Source organism: Littorina saxatilis, linkage group LG7, assembly GCF_037325665.1.
Source record: "Littorina saxatilis isolate snail1 linkage group LG7, US_GU_Lsax_2.0, whole genome shotgun sequence".
Classification (NCBI taxonomy): Eukaryota; Metazoa; Mollusca; class Gastropoda; order Littorinimorpha; family Littorinidae; genus Littorina; species Littorina saxatilis.
This window is the reverse complement of record NC_090251.1, coordinates 6,751,499-6,765,825: the sequence shown is the minus strand read 5'-3', so window position 1 is coordinate 6,765,825 and position 14,327 is coordinate 6,751,499. Positions and strand designations below refer to the sequence as shown.

Genomic DNA, 14,327 nt, shown 5'->3' with positions numbered 1-14,327 from the left:
ACAACGACTGTAATTTACTTGCATTTTCAGACTCCCTCAGATTCTCAGTTGACAACGACTGTAATTTACTTGCATTTTCAGACTCCCTCCTTTTTTGAGACCTGATAAAAAAAAAAGTTTTTAAAGGTGGGTTCCACTGTAATAATAGAAATACTTGCCTCTGTGACTCTTCTGACCAGTATTGATTTGGAGAGATGCGATACAATCATACATGAGTGTTGTCGTGTGTACCTCAGGGCTGTCGCCTGGCAACTCGGAAGGAGAGATGGGCGAGCAGGGAGACCCGGCGGTGGGTGACATGGAAGGGGACGACGGGAGGGGTCAGGGTCAAGTCCAGGGTCAAGTTCAGGGTCAGAGGTCAAGGAGAGACGGCAAGAGAAAGCGAAAAGATAAGCGAAGAGACAAAGACGAAAAAGTAAGTGGCAGTCTTTTAAAAGTGTTAGCACTTGCTCCTCAATGTTCTTCTTCTTCTTGTTGCTCCTTTTCTTCGAGATGGTTTTCTTATTTTTTCTTCTCCTCTCTCTGCCTTTCCATTTAGGCCAACAAAAAAAATAGGTGTGGTTACGGTAACGTAGCCAAAAAAATAGGGTAGGAAGGTAGGCAATCACTTTTTTTATTTTTTTAACTTTTTTTTTTAATGTGTACAAATTAAACCTACTTGACAGGGAAATAAGTGTGCGACTCGAGCGCTTTCGCTTTCATTGCGTTTTCTGCACTCGGGTTGTTGTTTTATTTTGTTGTTTTTTGACAGATGTAATAAAAAAGTTATAGGGTCGGCCCCTAAAAATAGGGTAGGTCGGGTTACCGTAACCACACCTATTTTTTTTTTTAGGCCTTATCCAGGCATGGTGGAAGATTGCCTGTGAGATGTTCTCACCTCACTGTTCATTCTCATTGGGTAATGTTTTGCTCACGCCTTCAGTCTGTTCTTTGTGAAACTTTGATTGTTGATGAAGAAAAAAAATCTGTTTTACTGATCTGTTTTTGTGTGTGCACTGGTTTACCCAAATATCTTTGAAATCGGAACACTTTGAGAAAGAATGAGAAGGAAACACACAAATTAAAAGTTCCTAATGAGAATTCCAACATACGTGAAAATTTATGTTTGATCCTTTTTGTGTTGCTCAGCGTAAAAAGCCACGCCACCATGAATACTACGATCACGACCAAGTGGGGGAAGAAGGGGGAGGGGGCAGGTGGGGGTCACAGCAAGGTCAAGACAACGACTACTTCCACAGTCCTGGCAAGCGACGAGACTCACGTGGTTACTACCCGTACCACGGTGGCGACAGTCCACCCGGACTCTACGACAGTCCTTCAGGCTCGGAGGAAGAGTAAGTGATCTCTTTTTACACCATTCACTCCAGGGGTGGCTTTTATTGCAAACTTGTGCATATATTTTGCATTTTTCAGGTGCCATACACACTTTTAGCCATATCGCTGCGCAAAATGAGCCTTGTTTTTCGACAACTTGTGCAAATCATTTAGCGTCTGTGCACCCCCTGCATGCGAATGAATATTATGGTGTTTATCCAGGATGATTGCTCTTGTGAGAATAAAGTCTAATGCTTGCTGTTGTCTTTTTAGCTGTACAATCTTGCCTTTTGAATAGTTTAAAGCTGGAACATTTTGGCTTTCTCTACGAGCTTAGCCTCTGCAGATTTTTTTCTTCCCATTTTGATTGAGGTTTGTGACAATTGTGTGCCTCTGCTTAAGCGTATAGGCAGTATTAATGTAATGCTATTGTGGTCTTAATATACTCAAAGAAAAAAGTTAGGGACCGCCCTTGAAAAAACCAGCTGACTTCATCTGTGCCAAATTCCTTGTTCCTAAGTTTATAAAACCAAATGGCTGTCAGGCCGTACACACCAGTGGGTGAGCAATGCTGTGTTAGCAGGAAACTTGCTCGGGATCCACGGAGGCCTGGCTAGGGCACGAGACAGAAACTGCCAAACTGCAAAAAGTGGACCATTTTTACGCTGGCGCGTGGGCAAGCCTGGGCGGGAAAGATGAAAAATTTGTTATGCACGTGCTGGGGGAATGTGTTGAGAGTGAACTGTTGTCACCAGTTAGGCTTTATAGCCCCGCGATTTTCCGCTAGCCACCATCTTCTCACTATGCCTCCCAGACGAAAGGTGACCACCTTCAACAAAGCCCGGGCCATCGCATGGCTGCAAGACGGCGTAAGCAAGCGAGAAGTGGGCAGACGACTTGGAGTGTCCCATTCTGTCGTGGTCAGGCTGCATCAGAAGTTCCAGGCCACCAACAGCGTTCTGGAGAGGCCCAGGTCAGGACGGCCTAAGAAGACAACACAGCGTGAAGATCGCTTCATCAGAAGACGAGCTCTGCAGTAGCGAGGCCCCACTGCAAACATCATCAGGGGCCAGCTGAGGGTGGCAACAAACACCGTCAGCACGAAAACCATCCGCAAACACCTGCACGAAGTTGGCCTGCGGTCACGTCGTCCAGCTGTACGGCCACGACCGACAGCAGCTCATCGCCAGGCTCGTTTGGCGTTCTGTCACAACCATGCCTGGTGGACACGCCAGCAATGGGCCGATGTGCTGTTCAGCGATGTGTCCCGCTTTAATCTGCACCATCATGACGGTCGGGCTCGTGTGTGGAGGCGTCAGGGTGAGCGGTATAACAACGGTCTGGTGCAGGAGAGGGTGGCCTTCGGCGGGGGCTCCATCATGGTGTGGGGGGCCTTCAGTTTTCGACACAGAACCCCCCCTCTACCACATTGTTGGCAACCTGACGGGCCAGCGCTACAGAGATGAGATTGTCGCCCCTTTGGTTCTACCCGCTCTACACAAGATTGGTGTGCAGGCTGTGTTCCAGGACGATAACGAGACACCTCACAGAGCGAGGCTGGTCAACAACTTCATCCAGCAGGCTGGTGTCACCAGGATGAACTGGCCGGCCTGCAGCCCTGATTTCAACCCCATCGAGCACCTGTGGGATAAGCTGGACAGGCGAGTGAGGAACAACCACCCACCCCCAAGGAACCTGCAGCAACTGCTTCAGTTCCTGCAAATCGAATGGCAGGCCATTCCTCAGTCTTTCGGATGAGACGAAAAACCGAGGTCCCTTCGTGTACACTACATTGGGGTGTGCACGTTAAAGATCCCACGATTGACAAAAGGGTCTTTCCTGGCAAAATTGTATGGGCATAGATAAAAAAAATGTCCACCAAAATACCCGTGTGACTTGGAATAATAGGCCGTGAAAAGTAGGATATGCGCCGAAATGGCTGCGATCTGCTGGTCGATGTGAATGCGTGATGTATTGTGTAAAAAATTCCATCTCACACGGCATAAATAGATCCCTGCGCCTTGAGTCCGAGTCTGGAGATACGCGCGTGATATAAGACTTCATAAATCAATCCTCAGGCCTTCTGCAGGAAGCTGGTAAACTCAATGCGGAACAGGACTGCAGAAGGCATCGCAAAACGCGGCAGACACACCCATTACTGAACTGTTCGGAACTTGCAAATTTTGTTTTCGACCCCCATGTTGTTTCAGAGCTTGTTGACACGTAATGCGTGAATGAAATGTCACCATATTTTGGAAAAGGATCGCAGAGATAATGAATTAAACATGTTACAATTTTGATTCAATTTTGTTTGGTGGTTTGGAAGCTGTGTTTGTTTGCTTTTTCCTATTATTCTTATGGTAATCTGATAAGAAAAATTCACAGTTACAAATGTGAAATGGAAAAAGATGTTAGTTTGGTGATTTGTGTGTTGTTCTCCATCAAATGTTTTTACACAGTATCTTTTATCTGTGTTTTTCCAGATTGGGAGCTCAGGCCAGTTTGACCAGTCTTGTGTCAGACGAGTATCTTGATGCCACAGTGGCAGCCAGTGAAAAAGATGAGGTATGTTGCAGTGTGAAAGCATGCAATTTGTTGTCTATGCAAGATCTGTTTTAGAGTCTTCTTGATAACCCACACTAATTGACACAGGTTGAAACTGATGATAAGTGTGCTAGAGCAATAGTTAGGATTTGTGTAAAAAAACCAAAAACCCATTTACGTGCAGTTGAATGAGTTAATATATGCAAGTGGGCACAAGCAGTTTTGAGAAAGTGAAGCTTTTGTTGTACAGTGGTACCTGCGATAAAAGGACACCCTTGGACAAGCCTTAGCTTATAATGATTGATCTTCCATTTTTTGAGTCACTTGAGAAAATGTGACTCTATGTAATCGGTCAGTGTTAGTCTGTCCGGCCGGCCGGCCGTAGACACCACCTTAACGTTGGACTTTTCTCGGAAACTATCAAAGCGATCGGGCTCATATTTTGTTTAGTCGTGACCTCCAATGACCTCTACACTTTAACGATGGTTTCGTTGACCTTTGACCTTTTTCAAGGTCACAGGTCAGCGTCAAAGGAAAAATTAGACATTTTATATCTTTGACAAAGTTCATCGGATGTGATTGAAACTTTGTAGGATTATTATTTACATCAAAGTATTTACATCTGTAGCCTTTTACGAACGTTATCAGAAAAACAAGGGAGATAACTAGCCTTTTCTGTTCGGCAACACACAACTTAACGTTGGGCTTTTCTCGGAAACTATAAAAGTGACCGGGCTCAAATTTTATGTGAACGTGACTCATTGTGTTGTGAATAGCAATTTCTTCCTGTCCATCTGATGCCTCATATAATATTCAGAACTGCGAAAGTGACTCGATCGAGCGTTTGCTCTTCTTGTTTACTTTTTCTTTTCTCCAGATTATGAAGATGAAACAAATCAAGACGATGCGAGGGAAGCGCATGCGCCCCAAGCAGAAGCGAGAGAGGGACGGAGGAGGACGGCAAAACGAACCTCCGAAGAAAAAGTTGGTTGAAATCCCCATGGCCGACAGACCGATCTGCAAGTTCTACAAGGATGGAAAGTGTGCCAAGGTCAGTGTTGAAAACTACACTTGACCCCTTGTCTTGGTCTTACCTTTTTCCTGCTTGCTTGATGGGTTGATAGATTGTTCTGTATGTGTTTTCCTGGTGTGTGTGTGTGTGTGTGTGTACGCGAGCAAGTATCTGTGAGCGAGTCTGTTTGTGTGCATGTGAGTGAGTGTGTGTTGAAAGCTTGCCTCACTAGTTGCAAAAGTATTCACTCTTTCATAACCCATACAAACCCTACAGCGTTATATTCCGAGTTCGTCTATTGTGTTTGAAATACATAATGCTTAATATGACTGTGTAATATTAGATGATACTGTTGTTGCATGAATAACCTTTTATATATGCACTTGGAGTGAAGTTTTACAACAACACTACAATAACATGTACAGAGCAGAAAGTTGATTGTGTGAAATGTTGTGGCAGGGAATGAACTGTCCGTTCAACCATGATGCCCAGAGGAACAAACGAAGCGAAGTGTGCAAGTACCATCTGATGCAGACTGGTTGCAACAAGGGAGAGAACTGCGTCTACATGCATGATATCCTTTTGAGTCAAGTGCAATTGACAGTCGGCTTATTACATAGATCAGCTGGAAACAAAGTTCATCTGCCACATCTTGGAACTTTTAAAGTGTTTATAACTTTATGCTTCATGTTGGTGGGTTTCTTTAAGAATGGTTTTTTCTGTCACATGTTCAAGCACTTCAGTGTGTGACTTAGAGAATAAGATTTGTTTCCTTTGAGGAACTACTGATAACTGTATGTGTTGTTTTGTCAATAACAAACATTCCAACAACCTACCTTTCTTATTTTTTTGATACTGATACCTATGTCAATCTGCAGAAGAAATTGTGTGAGAAAACCCCCACTGTACACAGAAAACCCTCACTGTACACAGAAAACCCCCACTGTACACAGAAACCCCCCCACTGTAGACAGAAACCCCCACTGTACACAGAAAAACACCACTGTACACAGAAAAACCCCACTGTACACAGGAAAAACCCACGGTACACAGAAAAAACCCACTGTACACAGAAAAAAAACACTGTACACAGAAAAAAAACACTGTACACAGAAAACACCCCACTGTACACAGAAAACACCCCACTGTAAAACACCCCACTGTACACAGAAAACACCCCACTGTGCACAGAAAACACCCCACTGTAGACAGAAAACACCCCACTGTACACAGAAAACGCCCCACTGTACACAGAAAACGCCCCACTGTACACAGAAAACCCCCACTGTACACAGAAAACGCCCCACTGTACACAGAAAACGCCCCACTGTACACAGAAAACACCCCACTGTACACAGAAAACACCCCACTGTACACAGAAGACACCCCACTGTACACAGAAAACACCCCACTGTACACAGAAAACACCCCACTGTAGAGTTTGGGAATGGGTCCTAGTGGAAGGATATTATCCCATGTAAAAGAGAAAGGGGTTACAATAGAATCTGCTCTGCTAACCACCTCTCTATAACCAGTTTGACAAGATTGTGTACAAGAGAAAGGGGTTACAATAGAATCTGCTCTGGTAACCACCTCTCTACAACGACCAGCACCCATCTGAGTTTTTTGGATTTAATTTTTTTTTTATATATATAATTCATCTTTTCATAGCCACCACATGTCTGAAACCACCCAAATTTGGTCAGTCCCTTGGGCGTTCGTTATTGACAGGGTTGACTATATCTGTAAGGGCAGGGTTAAGATAGTGTTGTCCTTAACCACATTCACATGATTACCCCTGCAAGTATTACCATACGGGGCAGAGTTGCTTCGCAGGAGACAAGTGCAGGTTTTCTCACGACCCACTCAACGAGGAAACTAGAAGGATCGTTGCAGAGGTGAGCTCCTTGCTAGCTGTCCATTGGCCAAGATATGTGGACATTTTCATGATGATTGATACGGTGTAAGAGAATAACATGTTCAACAAGCTGGTCAAAGTTGTAAAGAACTCTTTGTGTGTACACGCAAGCACAAGACCAAGTGTGCACGGAAAAGATCCTGTCAGAGTTTAGTGGGTTATAGAAACACAAAAAGCGGCGTATTGCTGCCTGAATGGCGGGGTAAAAACTTTCATACACGTAAAAGCCCACTCGTGCAAAAACACAAGTGCACATGGGAGTTTCAGCCCATGAATGAAGAAGAAAAAGAACACTCTTGGTTTACTTTAGCCAGAATGCTTACAGATTGTCCTCTGTGTGTCCTATAAATAATAGTATTTTTGTGCATGGTTTAGCCAGCTTCACATTACTTAAACTGTTCAGCATCTCCATAGAAACCACCAAGTAATACAGTGAAACACTTGTTATAACCTATTCTATAATTATGCAGTCATGCTTTGAGTCATTGAATTAATTGTTGAGAGTTATTGAGTTGATGATAATGGGAGGAAAACGTTTTATATGGAAATAATATCTTGAAATATCAAATCTTAGAAGCTAAAGGTAGTTCAGTTTACTTTCTTTTAAGTGCACTTTTTTCTTGTCTTTTTCCTTGTTGTTTTGATGGCTGTCCCAGTAGTATCGTAATGTATTGCTTGTGTGCAGGTGATCATTCCTGGCATCAGAGAGGAAATGATGGACAACCCAGATCGCCCAAAGAAACCAAGTCTGCTAGGTATAGCATTCTCTTTTTTCAAACTCAACATACATAGAGCTTTTGCTTTGCACTGAAATTCGTCTTAAAATGTGGAAGTTATAGGTTTTATTGTAATAATAATTAGAATAAATAACTTATCCATAGCGCAAGTCTGGATAACAGCTCCGCGCGCTGTACAATTCCAATTAAACACAGAAATGCAACCTAAACTAACATAGAAACAAGACTAAGCACAGTCAACAACAGCAAACACAACAAAAACAAAAAATCATTGCAGAAAAATGCATGAATGGGTGCTTACAATGAGTATGCATTGTAAACACACTGGTGTATCAGTTGATATAGGTTCTTTTTCTTCCGTTGATGTCGGCCATTTTGTGACATGTCTCCTCATGAAGCGATTGTATGTGTGTAACAGGTTCACCTCCCCGTCACATCAAAGAAGCGGCTGAGAGAGCGAAGGAGATCAAGAAAATCCCCTCCCTTTTTGACATCGAAGTCTTCCCACCGGGCCAGAAAATGCCAACCAAGTAAGTATACATAGACCGAGGTCTGTTTGACTGTTAGTCTAAGGTCTTCACAATAGAATTCCTTTATAACTGAGATATTGCTTCTGTTCAGTATTGCTGTAAGACTGAGATTTGTTTTCCTGATTTCATGTGATAGAATGTAAATTTGAATCGACTTGTCATAACATGAGATGAAAAGTGTATGTATCATGTATGTGACTTTCATAATGACAACTACTGTATTTTCGGGACTACAAGGCGTTTTGTTGTACAAGAGATTTATTATTTTATTTTGAAGAAAGCCAGGTGTTGCACATTCAGTGCCCCTTGTTTTCTGTGAAGAAAAAAACAGTGTAAGACTACTTACTGGCTGTTTCTTAACACTTCTGTTTCTGTCTTTTTTTTTTTTAAGGATCTCAGTTATTCTTCATTACAGTTTCTAACCTTAGCAATGTTGTCTGTCTTCTCAGAATCTCAGGTTTCTACAGCGAGAGAGGAGACAGCTCTTCCCCTCCGCCCGACGGATCTCCCACACGGCCCGTCTCGCAGGGTCAAGGTCCCATGTCGACCCCTGGCGGCCCCAGTCTCCTTGGCAGCCCCGCCCACAACAACATGCGAGGCCCCAACCCCAGCGCCATGAATCAGCAAGGGCCCATGATGATGGGAGGACAGCAGGGGCCCATGAATCGGCCCATGATGGGCCCGGGTGGCCAACAGCGCCCCATGTTCGGCATGCAGCAAGGAATGGGACCCAACATGCAACAGGGGATGGGTCCCAATATGCAGCAAGGCATGGGACCCAACATGCAGCAGGGGATGGGACCAAGGATGCAACAGGGGATGGGAATGAGCCAAAATATGAATCCTGGGATGAACCAGAATATGAATCCTGGAATGAACCAGAATATGAACCCTGGAATGAACCAAAATATGAATCCTGGAATGAACCAGAATATGAATCCTGGAATGAACCAGAATATGAACCCAGGAATGAATCAGAATATGAACCCTGGAATGAACCAAAACATGAACCAGGGAATGCAGCAAGGAATGAACATGGATCAGAGTGCAAACATGCAAAACATGAACCAAGGAATGAACCAGAACATGCAGCCTGGTATGAACCAGGGAATGCAGCAAGGCATGAACATGAACCAGGGAATGAACATGAACCAGGGAATGAACATGAACCAAGGGATGAACCAGCGAATGCAGAACCCGGGGATGCAGCAGGGCATGAACCAAGGCATGCAGCAACAGGGAATGAACATGAACCAGCCAGGCAACATGAACCAGTCAGGCAACATGAACCCCATGCAGGGAATGATGAACCAGAACCAGCAAGGCATGAACCCCAACCTGCGAGGGATGACCCCCATGTCTCAGGGCGGTAACCGCATGATAACGCCCAACATGCCGGGTATGGCGGCCGCCCGGTTCGGGATGGGGGCTCAGACCACCGCCTCCATGCCGCCGGTGCTCAACATGATCAGTGCCATTCTGCGCGGTGCGTCTAACAGCGGCCCTTTCAACCAGAACGGCCTGCCAGTGTCCATGGCCAACCAAGGGCCCGCGTCAAACCAGGTCCAAGTTCCCAACCCCGTCCCGGTGTCCAGTCAGGGGTCCATGGTGCCACAGGACACCGACATGAGAACGCCTAGTGACACTGATGTGCAGGGCACCGGTGATACAGACATGAGAACCGGTGACACGGACATGCGGGTGGGTGGCCCTGATCCCAGAATGCAGCAAGAAACAAATTCCACGCAGCTTGGTTCACTCCCTGGAAACGCTGGGGACTCTTCGACCAAACAGGACGTTTCTGGAGGTGACAGTGAAAATATTGCACAGGCAGTGACTGGTAGTGAGCAAGCGGCGGTAGTGAGGTCTGGCGACAAGGACACGATCATGTCACCAACGTACGGCGAGGAGAAGGAGGAAAGTTTAGAGGTTGGCCAGGTGAAGACGGAGGTGAAGGAGGAACCACAGGAGGAGGAAATGCAGCAAGACAAAGCTGAGACGTTGCTTTCCCCATCTCCCCCGCCATCTTCAGGTGAGTCACACCTGTCTTTGTGTGTACTTGTAGGTATTCTAGGCCCCCCCAAAAAATAGGTCTGTTTACGGTAACATAGGCCCAAAAAATAGGGTCGGTAGGTCGGGATTTTTTTTTTTTTTTTTTTTTTTTTTTTTCCCAAAAAACCATATTTTTACGTTATTTTGCAAAAAAACCAAGATTTTTTTTATTTTTTTTATTTTTTTTTTCCCCAAATGCCAAAAAAATGTCTAGGGTCGCGCGAAAAAAATAGGGTCGGTCGGGTTACCGTAAACAGACCTTTTTTTTGGGGGGGCCCTATGTGTATGCTTGTGTGAGGAAGAGAGTGCATCATGTAGTACCCACTCCAATTACCTGCCCTTGCAAGGGTGGTAACCAAGCTAAAAAAAAACAGACGCTATAGCCGTTGCTATGCCCTGACCCACCTGGTTACCCATAACCCACCGCGCACCACGTGAGCGCCGGCATCCGGAATAATCATTCTCCATTTTCGACGACACACGTCAGACGTGCGGAATTCGTCTGCTCACTTGGCTTTCCTTAGCCCTTGTCTTTGTGACTTTATGGGCTTGGGGGGGCCTTTACCTGTTCGCCTTTCTTTTGGTGAGACCTGCACTTTTTGTGTGGCTATATATACAGGCATGCCCGGTTGCATACGGACAATACTTCTGTTGCTTCTTATGTGAACTAGCAGGGAGGAGCAAGTTCTCACTCCCTGTCAGACAGAGTTTACGGGATTCTGATTTGGTGTCTTTCACACTAAATCAATTTCTCAGGGGAATATCTCTCCGGCCGGCTCTATAATCTGGCCGACTCGTTCAGCAGGTCCTCTCAGGGCTTGCACACGGGTTGGGCCATCTGCATACGGGGCTGGAGGTTGTGCTGTTTGTGTTACAGATCGTGGGTTTTGACTCTGGTCTTAGTGCATGAAACACATAGGTCCTCCACTTTCTCTGTGTATGCCCCTCATTGGCCAATTGGCGTATAGAGCGGGGGTGCAACTCCTTAGCGCCCCTCTCTCAATCCAGGTGGTTAATCACCTCTGTTTCTTTTTGGCTCTGGGCAGCTTGGCCTCTTCTTGGAGGTTCCGGCGTCTCGGCTATCTCAGCTACTTAGAAACAAATAGGCCTCTCTTCTGATGTTCATGGCGCTTTTGTGGGCATGATCAAAGGACCTTGTTTTAAGAGATTTAGAGGCGTCCCCTTGTTTAACTCGTAGGACTTTGTTCTTCTTACTCTGGGCCTCAGCCCCGAAGGGCAGTGAGGCACATGCGTTGTTGGGGTTTACCGGAGGATGTAGCCTTGGAGCTTATAGTTCCGTTTTTTCACGGGTTTTTCGGCCAGATTTCCTTGAATCAGAAATCTGGTCAATCTCCTCTGGTGTTTAATTCCCTCCTCTCGGGAGGATTCTCGCTCCGGGCGTTTTGGATTTTCTAACTGTCTGGTTAGAGTTTTTTAAAATCCTCTTTTGTTTTGCGCTCAGTCAATTGGAACTAAGAGCCAAAAGCTCATGTTCTTGTCTCTTTACACTATAGGTGAAAGAGGCTTCTCTTAATTGACTCTCACAAGAGGTGTTGCTACTTTCATAGGACAGTCCTATGAGTGGTGGCTTATTGAACACAAGGGGGGGGGGGGGGGGCGTTCAGTCCCCTCTGTTCCTTTACAGGTGTTCAGGAGTCCAGAGCCTGGTGTTCTTCTCTCGCTGGTGGTGTTCCTCTCGCCTATGCGAAGTTTTGCCAACAGCTCTTTGGAGGTCTGACGTGTTCATTAATTTGTTACCTCCTGGACATCTCCTGCTAACTTGATGGGGCTTTTGCCTTGCCCTCGTTAGATTCTGCAGGACAGGTTCTCTCAGGGATATAAGTAAGTTCCCTCCGCCTTTAGGAGCAATCTGCATTTATGAGGATTGGAGTAAGAATATGTAATTTAATGGAAAATTTCAATAGTAAATTTTCATTTGATTAATATACTTACCCAATTCTCATAGTTAATATCCTCCCATCCATCCCCGCTACTTAATTTCCAAAGGGTTTTTGAGAAGTCTCGAATGATTATTCCGGATGCCGGCGCTCACGTGGTGCGCGGTGGGTTATGGGTAACCAGGTGGGACAGGGCATAGCAACGGCTATGGCGTCTGTTTTTAGCTTGGTTACCTCTCTTGCAAGGGCAGGTAATTTGAGTAGTTTTTCGACATCTAGCATGTGAGATTGAAATCAATGCATTTATGAGAATTGGGTAAGTATATTAATCAAATGAAAATTTACTATTGAAATTTTCCAATTTAGACTATACATTAAAAAGATGCATCATTACTGGACAAAGATGCAAACATTCAGTTGGTGCAGTTTGTGAAGTGTGTGAAATGTTAGAAGAGTCAAGCATAACTGACTGATTCACGAAGGCCTTCCTTAATTGAGTTCAAAGTTCACTTCGCAGAGGTAATCACAAAGTCTGTTTGCTAAAGCTTCACGCAGCGAGCTTTGTGAAGTGGACTTAAAAAAATGGACTTCGCTCAATTAATATGAGGCTTAAGATTAGTTTGCCATTCATGACACAAATTCTTTTATGGCACTATCTTTGCAGGCGAGGCAGACAAAGGTGCTGATGATGAAGACACGACGTTGTCCAAACTGGAGCCAGAGAAGGACGGTGCGGACATGGCCATGCTGCAGTCCCTGCCCCCCATGCAGCGACAACTCTTCATGCGCATACGTCAGCAACAGCAGCAGCACGAGCTACAGCTCAAGCTGAAGAAAGAGAAGGAGGAAGAGATGGAGACAAAGAAAGAGGACAGCGAGGAGGAAGAGAAAGGTGAGTCAGTTATTTGTTCGCCTGGAAGCCATGGCAGCTAAAGGTGTCTTAGTGTCAGTAAGATAAAGCAGGCATGGAAATTGTCCGCCCAAAGGCAAATTTCCGCCGACATTTTTTTTTGTTCCGCCGAAAAAGGAAAAGTGTCCGCCGAAAAAATAAATAGGGGAGGCAAAAATGGTTTGAAAAATGAATTTAATGGCAAACTTGGAGCTCAGGTGACACCAAATTGCACCATTTGGGTTCTTTGGAGAAACAATTTTTTTTTGGGGGGGGGGGGGGGGGGGGCATGCCTGTCGTCGACTCTGCTATAACTTAACAATTTTCAGCCTTTTTTACTTTTTTTCAAATCCCATGCCTGTAAAGGTAAGCCAGCTAATTGCCGGCCTAAAAGCCATGCCAGCCAAAAATATTTTAGTGTGCAGCTTTATGTAGAGCTCCGTGTAGAGAACCAGTAAGTAGTACTCTCCATGGGTAAGGTCCACCTGATACAAACATTATTTGATTTGTTTTTGGAATGAGTGTGTTTTTACCCTGCCATTAAGACAGCTGACTTCGGAGGATGCATGCTTGGTATTTTGGTGTTTTTATAACCCACCAAACTCTGACATGGATTACAGAATCTTTTCCTTGTTCTTGTGCTTGCGTGTACACAGGAAAAGGGAGGAGGTCGGCGTCTTATCTACTAGGCCATTGCACCTGTCTTGATGCACCTGACTTGACGGTGAATCTTCACTGATTTTGTGGTTTCAGGCGGGGAGGATGACAACTGGTACTCCAGTGACGAGGAGGAAGGCAGCGTGTCTAAGAAGAAGTTGGCCGACATTCTCAAGAACATCTCAAAAACCGTAAGGATTTGTTGTATTGTCCCTTTCTTCCTTGATGCAGGTTACTTAACCTTTAGCACTCCAGATTCCAGCCAGCATTACTTCCCCTGTAGCCACATTATTTTGCTTACCTAGCGTAAGAATAACACCCACTAACTTTCAACACTTACAACTTCTTTGAAAATGCACTAATAAGCATGACACTTTGTGGTTGTAATGGGGTTATATTTAACATTAAAATATTTTTGTTTGCATGCATTTTCTATGCAATAAATACAAATAAAAAATGAAAAGGGGTTGTGTTGGCTCGTCCGTGGAATTTTGTGAAACTAACCAGTCTATGCCTGGAGAAACTCCTTTGATCAGGTAATCATATTGACCATCCAACTTCCTGATCCTGGTATCTAAATAAGTAGATGTGTGGACCAGTGCATGTCGTAGGACGATTTTTTTTCTAGTTCGATTAGCAACAACAAGCAGAGAAAAGCTTTGATCTCCACTAGATCCACAGGTCGCCATTTCCGAACACACAAACTTTTTACGTCTTGTCACTGGGTTGCTTTGCGCTGAATTTGAGTCAGTTTCTACGCAGTGTCTCTTCGACAA

At 44.8% G+C, this 14,327-nt stretch overlaps 1 protein-coding gene across 1 annotated transcript in view; it reads left to right on the top strand.

Annotated features, from left to right (window-relative positions):
• LOC138970576 (uncharacterized) overlaps positions 1-14,327 on the top strand; it is a 32,719-nt gene that overhangs the window by 9,612 nt on the left and 8,780 nt on the right. The window contains exons 3-13 of the mRNA XM_070343046.1: positions 237-415; positions 1,129-1,334; positions 3,798-3,879; positions 4,736-4,909; positions 5,330-5,444; positions 6,659-6,768; positions 7,474-7,543; positions 7,944-8,055; positions 8,505-10,087; positions 12,670-12,897; positions 13,648-13,742. Coding sequence (XP_070199147.1) covers positions 237-415; positions 1,129-1,334; positions 3,798-3,879; positions 4,736-4,909; positions 5,330-5,444; positions 6,659-6,768; positions 7,474-7,543; positions 7,944-8,055; positions 8,505-10,087; positions 12,670-12,897; positions 13,648-13,742 — 2,954 coding nt within the window. The remainder of the gene's footprint in view (positions 1-236; positions 416-1,128; positions 1,335-3,797; positions 3,880-4,735; positions 4,910-5,329; positions 5,445-6,658; positions 6,769-7,473; positions 7,544-7,943; positions 8,056-8,504; positions 10,088-12,669; positions 12,898-13,647; positions 13,743-14,327) is intronic.